The 10,529-nt window shown below is 42.3% G+C and overlaps 1 protein-coding gene across 1 annotated transcript; it reads right to left on the bottom strand.

The window, feature by feature from the left end:
• Positions 1-7,788: 7,788 nt before the first annotated feature.
• On the bottom strand, positions 7,789-10,256 carry LOC128623531 (kelch-like protein 10). The gene has a single exon (XM_053650632.1). The coding sequence runs from the start codon at positions 9,835-9,837 to the stop codon at positions 8,197-8,199; it is 1,641 nt and encodes a 546-aa protein (XP_053506607.1). The 5' UTR covers positions 9,838-10,256; the 3' UTR covers positions 7,789-8,196.
• Positions 10,257-10,529: the final 273 nt, after the last annotated feature.

Below are 10,529 nucleotides of genomic sequence, written 5' to 3'. Positions count from 1 at the left end.
CAAAATAGTCTCAATAGTTTGTACTGGTTTGTGCTGCTTCGGTTCAGGAGATATTAAAAGAATATTCAAAGGTCATTCTGGGGTCACCCAGCCCCCCATGCTCCAAATTAACCCGAAATAGTCTCAATCGTTTGTGCTGCTTTGTGCTGATAAAAGTTTCGTTTGTGCTTCTTTCGTTTTTAAAATATTAGGCATTTAATTATGGTGCGGTGACGTCACCAGCCCCACACATGCTCCGAGTTCACTCCAAATAGGCTCGTTTGTGCTGCTTCGGATTTGGAGATATTAAAAGAATATTTATAGGTCATTCTGGGGTCAACCCCCATGCTCCAAGTTCATTCAAAATCGTCTCAATCGTTTGTGCTGCTTCCGTTTATAATATATTAATAATAACAATAATAATAATAAACTTTATTTTATAAAGCGCCTTTAAAGCAGCTTCTCAAAGTGCTGTACATAAAATCACAGTCCACAGAAAAATAAAACAAATAAAAGTTAATAAGAACAAAAACAACAACAACATTAATAATAAAAATAATTATAAAACAATCTAAAAAGACATCAGCAGTCGAATGCAAGTTTAAAAAAGTGTGTCTTGAGAAGAGCTTTAAAAATGCCAAAAGTCTGGGCTTCCCTGAGTTCAGGAGGAAGAGAGTTCCAAAGTGAAGGAGCATAGACAGAAAAACCCCTGTCACCCATAGATTTTAGGTGTGTTTGTGGAACAGTTAACAGATTACACTGTGAGGAGCGCAGTGTACGCATATTAGGCATTAAGTTCTATGAGATGACATCACCAGCCCCACACATGCTCCAAATTAACCCGAAATAGTCTCAATCGTTTGTGCCGGTTTGTGCCGACTGTCTTTTTTTATTTTAACAATACAGTTGAAGTAACAAGGTAAAATCCAAACGACAAATCACATTAAATAGTCGCATTCACGTAATTGTTACCTATCCACTGTGCGTTTTCAACTTTTAAGAGACAGCGGATCACAGGATGTGTGAAATGTAACACGAACTCCAAGATAAGTGTTTTTACTTGTTTCTGTATATGTTGTTATGAGAATAACAGTCGTAATATTAACATTGTCATAAATAAATACACGCACCATAATCTGTTTGCTGTAGCTCTGTTTATACATACATAGGCCAAGTGTGTGTGTGTGTGTATATATGTTTGTATGTATGTATGTATGTACGTATATGTGTATGTATGTATGTACGTATGTGTGTGTGTGTGGAAATTTAATGACTTAAATGACTCAATAAATTAAGATTTAAGCCAAAATGATTTTACTTGTGAAATTGAATTACTGTGAACTATCAAACATCCTTTGACGCAAATAATGGACCTTTAAAAACTTCAACTTAAAAACACTTAGAACAAAAATACTTGAATTTGTGAAAGTATTTAAATTTAAACAATGCATTCAGTCTTTTGTGTATAACACAGCATGTGGGCATATTTTGTTTTTTTCTGACATTCCTGTCACTCCACTTCTCAGGTCATCATACATCTCCCAGACACATGGAGACCTCCTGCAGTAGGCCACATAATGTCCAAGAGCATCCTGGGTTAAGCCTCCTCTGAAAGCAATGACTGCCCTTAAAGTAAATCTCTCTCCTTGGAGCATCAGATTGGAGGGAAATTCACACAAAGAAAATTCTGTGGAGGTGCTTCCCAGGTCAGTGTCAATCCACAGAAGTTCTCCCAGACTGTAACTGTGAGAAACTTTCCCTACACAGAGCACTTTTCCTGAGGTAGAGTCTGTCTTGAATGCAGAGGGACACTGTGACAGACTTTGGATTGGCCTGAGGCAGGGGGACTCCGGAAGGTTAAGGCCTTCTTCCACCGCGGTCTGAAGATGTGCCATGCCAGAAGCCTGCAGTACAGCAACAGAAGTACAAACAAAAGGAATTTTCCTTGTGACTTCTGTGCTGAGACTGCAATACTGTGAGGAGCACTGTTGTGTGAAGGAAACACATGCGCATTGTGTCATTGACTCTTCAGTGATGGTGGAGATGTGGCACTGTGCATCGATTTGGAGAGCACCAGACTTCAATCGGACAGCTTTAAATATTCCACTCAGCAGCTCTGCCCTCTGTATGTAGACCTGTGCATTCAGACCCTTTGTGCTGATTGTTTTCACTAGCTGGAGGAGGTTGTTTGAGTCCTCACCGCAAACAATATTTCCAAAAGTTACACTGTCGCAGAAAGCACAACATAAGCATTGACAAAAAGCATCAAATGCACACGTGTTCAGCACAGAGAGCCTTGATTTCCTGAGTTTAACAGGCTGTTGATTATTTCCATTTTTCAATTGTTCCACTTTCACTCTTTTCCCCCTCACAGATGGATCTGCATGGAGCCATTCAGGACAAGGAGAGAGGTATGACTTCCTTTTCCTCTTTTTGGGTGGAACCGCTAGGCCTCTCCAGTTTTCAACTGCGTCTTCATCTGTTGGATGGATGTTTGTGACAGTGTCAGACTTCCCAGAACAGGAAGCATCCATTTCTGCTTTTCTGTCTACACTGCAAGTTGTGGTGGGTAGTGGATTGGCTCCTGTGATGATCACTGTTGCAACAGCTGCATCTTCTTCACCTTTTTGTTTTGCAGAAAAAATCCGCATATTTCCCTCAACAAAGGACAAATGTCGAGCAATGAATCGATCCACCCGAATAGGCAAGTTTTCATGCTTGAAGAGCCCACGTTTGATGTTTTTGAACTCTGCTTCAACATTGGCTGAACTTGCGGTGATGTTGGTGCTTCAGAAGTGAGGGATCATTACTCCTGTCCAGGGTGGTAAGTAACTTGCAAGCCAGATTATATTGGGAATAATCTCAGGGAGGAAGTGCATATTATCATGATCACCATTAACCATGGCAAGTGACCTGCTCTCCTCACATATGTCTGTCACCCACTGCCATAAGTCTGTCTGTGTTTGGTCAAATGGATGCACTTCTTCCAGGTCCTCACCCTCTACATCTGGAATGATTACACACTCTTCTGCAATTTGGGCTTTCAGGTATTTCTTGCATCTTTCTGATATAAGGGGGGCTCCAGAGCTATCATTGCCCTCTGCTTCGCTGAGAGCCACAACAGTAATACTGTGTAGTAGCTCACTTGCATTGTCCATGGATTGTGACTTGAGAAGCTGTGCCATTGACCTCACAAAGAAATTAATACGATGCGATTTTTTTTCTTCAAGCAGTCCCACTGGCAGATCATCTTGATGCAGTGTGCAACATCAACCCGAACAAAACAAGGTGGCACTTTTGCTGACACTTTACCGAGTAAGACACCACAACACTCATTGATGTAGGTCTTCAGAACAGGATGAGGAGTAAAAGCCTTGACCAGAGCTCCAAGCAAAGCCAGAGAAAAGTCACTCACAACCTCTTTTGGAATTGGTGCACCTGCACGTATCCATTCTGTCAGCCAATGTGTTATTGCATTAACATCGTGTCTCTCTAACAGCATTTGCACCACTGGGACACTTGAACTCTCATCCCCTGCCAGAACACCCTGATATAAGAAGATATGGCCAGACATGCCACTTGGTCTCTGTAGTTTCCTCACCACTGAGCCAGTTGCATCAAAACTCACAGTGGGGTTAGTAGAATTCTTTGATAATGACTTGTACATAAACATTTGTGTTTGACTCCAGTAGTGACAGAAGAACTTGTCCAGTCCAATGTCTTTAATGCTACCACTGTGAGGTGCACTATATTTTGACATCTGCAGTGACAAAATAGGATCCTTGTCACCTAATTCTAAATCATTTCTCCCTTGCTTTGCTTTGCGCAGGGTGGCCAAATTAGGAAGATGGCTTGGCAAAGGATCTCCAAAATCCATCAGCTTTGTTGCCTCTGATGCCCTCCATACATGGGGTTCCATTCTACCCTCACACAGTTCTTTGGCTATCTGTACACACAAGTTACCATATATCGGATGCTTCGAACATCCAGTGTGGAGGGAGTCATCTGTGTTTTTAATTCAACAATTGAGCACCACTGGGCTGTTCATTTCAGGCTCTCTGTCACATTTTATGTGAATGTGGCCATGACATTCCTTACAATTGCCTCTGATTTCTAGGAATTTCTCTGTTACTGATGGATAGACCTTGGCCTTTTTAAAGACAAATGTGCAGGGGCTTCTCGCTTCTTCCCAAATGTGATGATTTATCACATGTGTCCAGATGCCAGGCTTCAAAATTGTGTATTCCCCTTTTTTGTGTTTTAGAGAACTTGTTTTTATATTTAACTGTTTCGGCATGAATTCAATCCATTTCTGAAATGAAACTTGAAGATCAAAAGTCCAGCAATCTTTTGGTCTTGGGGAAAGGGACCTGGCTCAAAATCAGTGTCATCACTACTGCCACTTGTTTGATGATCACTTTCATAAATAAACCCTAAAGCAGTCCAGATGTTGTGTCTGTTCAATTTAACAAACGTGTATAGAGCCTTTGCAGTGACCTTGTTTTCTAGCTGCTCACTAAGCTCTGTCCAGATGCTCTGATTAGGAGTAGCTATGTTGCCATTTTGGACGATGGCCTCTTTTGATGAACAGAGGACTGTGAAAATTGAATCCCTGTTGACCGCTGCTTTCTTGGGCATCTGGCATAAACAAAACATAATTACCCACTGAAATAATCCTGATGCAAAAAATGTCATACACTGTAAACTTGTTTTCATGTATTACTGTATTTGCCAGAATACAAGGAAAATATAGTAATAATATATAAGGATATTATATCTTATATTAGGACCAATATGGTAATGTGGACCCTTAGGTGCACAACGTATTCAAAAAACTAACATGGGTACCATGTGCAGCTGTAATTAGCATTTCATAGCTCCATTAGCCATACTAGTATTAACAATGAGTTTTCTGTTCAAGAAACATTGACAATCTTAGCTCTTTGAATGTTGTACCATTATGATTAAAGTTAACTGATAATATCCTAACTGACAGTGTTAAAAAATTGTACTTACACTGGCCAGAATTTTGATTTAGTAACTGTGTCGACTTTTCCTATATTAACAACACTAATTTCCACAAGAACACCGTGAACAGAAGTGTCACACCTAGTGGTGGGAGTGAAGTGTAGTAGATGATTCTCCTTGTAAATAAATGAAAAGTTCAATCATGAGAGACCACTGAATGAAGTAAAGAGAATTGTTGATTGAACAAATGATGATATGATTTCTCTTGAAAAAGTCTTCGGTAAGTCGACTCTAAAAGTGTGCTCACACGAAGGAGATTTGCACCTATAAGTCAATGCCTAATATTTTATAAACGGAAGCAGCACAAACGAAACTTTTTATGGCACAAACCAGCACAAACGATTGAGACTATTTCGGGTTAATTTGGAGCATGTGGGGGGGCTGGGTGACCCCAGAATGACCTTTGAATATTCTTTTAATATCTCCTGAACCGAAGCAGCACAAACGAAATTTTTACGGCACAAACCAGCACAAACGATTGAGACTATTTTGCTGACGTTTTGCGTTGGTGGGGGGTGGGGGACAACTTCACGCAGGTGGCTTAGACTACTCCACTGAAAACAAATTACAACTCACTCTAAAACAAAGGATTATGTGAAATGTAGTTTTCCATTGACTTTACTAAAATATGTAGCAGGCATGCCATTTATAATAATTTATAGTAATTTATAGTAATATTTAACCGTGAGCAGACAGAAATTGTGTAACATGGGAGTGAACAAATGCAACAAAAAAGGGGGAATTTGAGGACTTTCCTAACTCCACCATTCCTCTACGCTCCGCGCACGTTTCCTCTGGGTTTCTTTCATTACATACTTTATTCATTACAGAGAAAAATGAAAACTGCTCCTAGGGGACCCAAACTACAGTATTTGGCCCTGAAACATTAGGACAAAGTTAAAAACATTTTCTTTAAAACACACACACACACACACACACACACACACACTCCACTTACTTTTTGGCGTTTTCCTCAAGTTGTTGCAGGTAGTTAGAGGATTTCTTTTTCTCTGAGTTCTGTAAGCTTATCATGGGTCATTATTATTATTATTAGCAGAAAACATGGTTACTATTCTAGAAATAAAGTAGTGTTCAATCAAAGACCAATATCCTGCAGATCCAAATTAACATGAGAATCCTACACATATAATGCTTGACCTCTAAAGATATTTTGAGAATAAAGCCCAGTCATTTGCATGTACAATGCCAGCACCTAGGGGGAAATGGAAGTAATGGCAGGATGATATTATGTATGTTCTCTCCTCACCAGCACTGCTATCCTATCACATTTTGAACTAATGACCAAATCTGTGGCATTTCTAACAAAATTATATCTGTTCCATTTCATGAACACGCTTTTTTGCAAGGTCGAGCGTCCACTCTGTGTCCTCTAGCAGGGAGATGTCTTCGCCTTTGGACTGCATGAACTCTTTGATTTCACCGGACATAGCCGGACAGTTACCGGACATAGCCGACACTCGTCTAGCCATCGTAGATGCCCCCAGTTGGACATTGGAGAGAGTGGAGATTAGATCGGTTCCATTTTTCTCGTCTTTAAGTACACGGTTAGCAATTATCATCATTGCTTCTTTGAAAACTTCTCCGTCTGAAAATGCCTTCTTCTTTATCAGAAAATGTGTAGCTCTAAACGAGGCTTCGGTTGCTTTTTGGGTGTTTAGCTTTTGTGACACGTAGTGCAGTGTCTCTCCACAATGTGCCGCTTTGCCGTTGTCACAGTCGCCCCGCAAATTAAACACACGCAGGTTTCTTTCACAGTAGTAAAAAAGATCCGTGCCGTCGCCATCTCCCTCCTCATGGACCTGGTGGGTCTGACTCAGTCCGTCGCCATGGTGACAGCAGAACAGGTGGGCATGGCCGGCTCCACCCAGCCGATGAACCCAAGCCAGGGTCGTGTTGCCGTGGTGATCAGACCGCTGCTCATACAGGGGATGTTAAAGCAAATCGCCGACAAAACCGACGTCTTCAAGGTGACACGCTAATCTCTCTTTCTTCATTTCTTTCATCCCTCTCTCCCTCTTTTCTCCTTCCTCTCTTTCCTTTTTTCTTTATCTGTCTCTCTTCCTCTTCTTTTCCACGGTTTCTCCTGCTCTTTAACAGTTGTCCTACCTTTTTTATTCCTCTACCATGTTTTCTTTCTCTTTCAGATTTCATTTTTATTGTTCCTTTTTTGCTCTTTCTTTCTCTCTGTTATTTTTTACATTTCTTTTCTTCTTTCTTTTTTGTTTCAAACTTTTTGCTTTTTTCCCTTTTGATTTCTGCTTTTCATTCTTTCTATTTAATTCTCATTCATATCTCTCTCTCTCTCATTCTCTCTCACACACCCACATATTCTCTCTCTATCATTCTCTCGCTCTCCTTTTCCTTTACTCTTTGTCATTATTTTATGTCCTTTTTTCCTAATCCATGTTTTTTCTCTTGTTTTAGTGTAGTGTAATTGAACCTGGTGTGTTTATAGTATTATCCGAGAGTCTCTCGCTGTGGATCTGCTGGTATTAATGCTGCACTCCATTGTACTTAAGCTCTGAAAGTACAGAACCAGTTTTCCGGCGTTCCGATCTAAAGGCGTTCCGATCTAAAGGCGTTCCGGCTCGGCTCGGAAATAAGGGTGGATACTCGGAGCAAGGTCATATTTGAGTTTGATAAACATATTAATAAGATCTACATGAATTATTTCTGTGATGTACAGAGAGAAATGATGTAAATCGTCATCCCCTGTCTTCATCTTTGCTCGTAAAAAATGATCCATTACAGTGATTTTATCACGTTAGTGACTTTGGCCTAAAATCAGCGGAATTACTTCATGAAACTAAACGTACGACACAAAAGCTACAAGTCTACAAAGTCGAGTTTCATCACGTAGAAAATAACGTGAAGGGAATTCTGTTTAGTGTTGACCACGTGAGCGCCGCCATGTCATTGTGATGTCAGGTGTGTGTGTGTGTGTGTGTGTGTGTGTGTGTGTGTGAGCGATCTCAAGACGGTGGACGTTAACTGTTCCATCGCACGTCTCCATGAGGGATGTTGTGGTTTTACGAGTTTCAGTACAACAGCTTGCAGCATAAGAGAGTAAACAAAAGGCAAATTCAGTCGTTTGACTGCTTCAGAATGTTTAATTTGATTCTCGAGAACAAAAGGATGCTGATGAAGGGAGAGGTTTATTTGTACATCTCAGACGTTGGCAGGAGGTGTGAGGTAGCCCCTGGTGCTCCGTGAGCTCTGAGGGATTCTGTAGGGATTGTCTTGGGGCACAGTGTACTCGGCCATGTTGGGTAAACCAGACAGCACACAGCAGCTCAGAGAATGGCGGGAAATCCCCATGTTTTCAACTGCATGCCATTCAGAAGTCTGCTCATCAAAACACTCCACTTCATCCATGATCGTAATGTGGGTAATTCCTCCAGCAACAAACAGGAGATCGTCCAGCACCTCAATGCCGAAGTGGCTGTGCTGGTTTTTCATGGCTGGACCTTTTCTCCACACGTTGGTCTGAGGATAATACACCTCTACATCGCTTAGATTATTATTACCATCAAATCCCCCGACAGCGTAAACCTGTCCTCCGTATGCGACCACGCCCAGTCCACGCCTACTGATCATCATGGGGGGGATGAGGGTCCACGCTCCCGTCTGAGGACTGTAATACTCCCCCGTGAACAAATGCTCACTCCCGTCAAACCCTCCGCATACGTACACTTTGCCGTTCAGTACTGTAGCGCTTGCCTCGCTCCTTCGATCGTGCATTGGCGCGATCATGCTCCACTTATCATTCTCAGGTTCATATCGCTCAACCGTATTCAGATGTTCAATGCCATTAAATCCTCCTATCGCATAGATACGACCGTCCAGCACACACACGCTCAGGTCATTTCGGCGAGAGTGCATGGGGCTCACGTGAGCCCAGATTCTGGTGACTGGGTCAAACCTTCTCACACTGCGTGACAATTTCATCCCGTATGACAATTTCATCCTGTATAATCCTCCGATGCAGTACATGAAGCCGTTCAGATACACCGCCCCTTGAGAGGCTCGTGGAATCTTGTCGTTGCACGTGACGGTGACCCAGCGTGCCGCTTGCGTATCGTACGCTTCTATGGCATTGGTGACACCCCTTGGGGTCCAGCCACCGATGACCAGCAGAACGGCGCTGGGCAGGCGGCGTCTCATGAGATCAGAGCTGAGAAAAAGGCTCGGGTTGAGGTCATCGATGCCCATCAGAACGCTGGTGACAATCGGCTTACATGTCACGTCGTCCATCACTAAAACGTTGTTGCTCACATTGCTCATAAGGTAATCGTGCGTCAGTAGCCCCAGACGAACCTTGGGCAGTAACACTCCTATGTGCGCTTTCCGTTTCCATGGCGCACGTTTGATCCACTGTAAGATGGCCTCGAACACCACGCTCTCCCGTTTCACGATCAGTTCGTCCTTCTCGATGATCTCGCTCAGCTGCTCGACCGTCAGGTCCAGGAACTCCTCAGAGAGGCGCACCATCTCCTCAAAGTTGTGCAAGATAAACAGGAAGGCCTGCTGCTCCAACTTCTCGCAGAAGTAGGAGTGAGCAAAATGCCAGATGTTAACGCAGTTCTCTGGACACAGCTGAGCCTTCAGGAACGCGCAGCATTGATTCACCAGGCTGGTCACCAACAGATGATCAGCAGCGATCAGCAGCTTACACACGTTTTTCTCCGTGATGTTAACACGTCTTATATACACGTACTCCACGATCAGCTCCATTATCTCGGCAGAAATGTTAGGGATGCTGTACCTGAGCTTATCAGGAGGGTACCAGGCATGGTTGAAGAGAGCCATGAACTACGGGCTGCAGCCACACAGGATGATCTTGTGCACGTGGAACTCGGCGCCGTCCACCATGATGACTACGTCACAGAGCTGCTTCTCTAACCGCAGCTCATTGAGGATGTTGCAGGACATCGGGTCCACCTTCCTGTCCATTTCCTTCTCTTCTTCCTGTTTACTCATATTGTGTCCAGTGTTTTTGTGCAGGTCAGAGCTACTGAATGTACAGCTTTCATCTGAATGTGGATTGTGTTGATGCAGATCAGCTTTTATACTCGGGAATGTTCCGATTCTGGATTTCAGAATAATAACAGCTCATGATTCCAAGGTTCCAATTCTAATTCTGTAAGCACGGATACATACAGGATGCAGTGAACCTGACATAAACCTGCAGTTCAGGATCAGTCTCTGTGAAATGCTTTAAAAACAGCTTTAAGTCCTGCGCCTGTCCAAAATGCACACGTCCAGCATAAAGAACTGTTTATTTTCCTGGAAAAAACCCACCTCCCAGGGTGAATTTCCAAAATGGAATTAATTCTACATTAAAATGATTAAATATTGATGATGAAATAGTTAATAATGGTTGTATATGTATTTATTTATTTGTTTCATAGCATTATAGATAGAGATAGATGTATGTTTATGCAGATAAACATTACCTTTCCAGCTCTTTGGTAAGGAAAGTAATTAAACTTGTCCACTTT

This window comes from Ictalurus furcatus, chromosome 19, assembly GCF_023375685.1.
Source record: "Ictalurus furcatus strain D&B chromosome 19, Billie_1.0, whole genome shotgun sequence".
Classification (NCBI taxonomy): domain Eukaryota; kingdom Metazoa; phylum Chordata; class Actinopteri; order Siluriformes; family Ictaluridae; genus Ictalurus; species Ictalurus furcatus.
The sequence above is the reverse complement of the archived record's forward strand: the minus strand, read 5'-3'. Positions and strand labels throughout refer to the sequence as shown.

Coding starts and splice junctions, on each gene's coding strand:
- LOC128623531 (XM_053650632.1), bottom strand. CDS start 9,837: ATGGCTCTCTTCAACCATGCCTGGTACCCTCCTGATAAGCTCAGGTAC.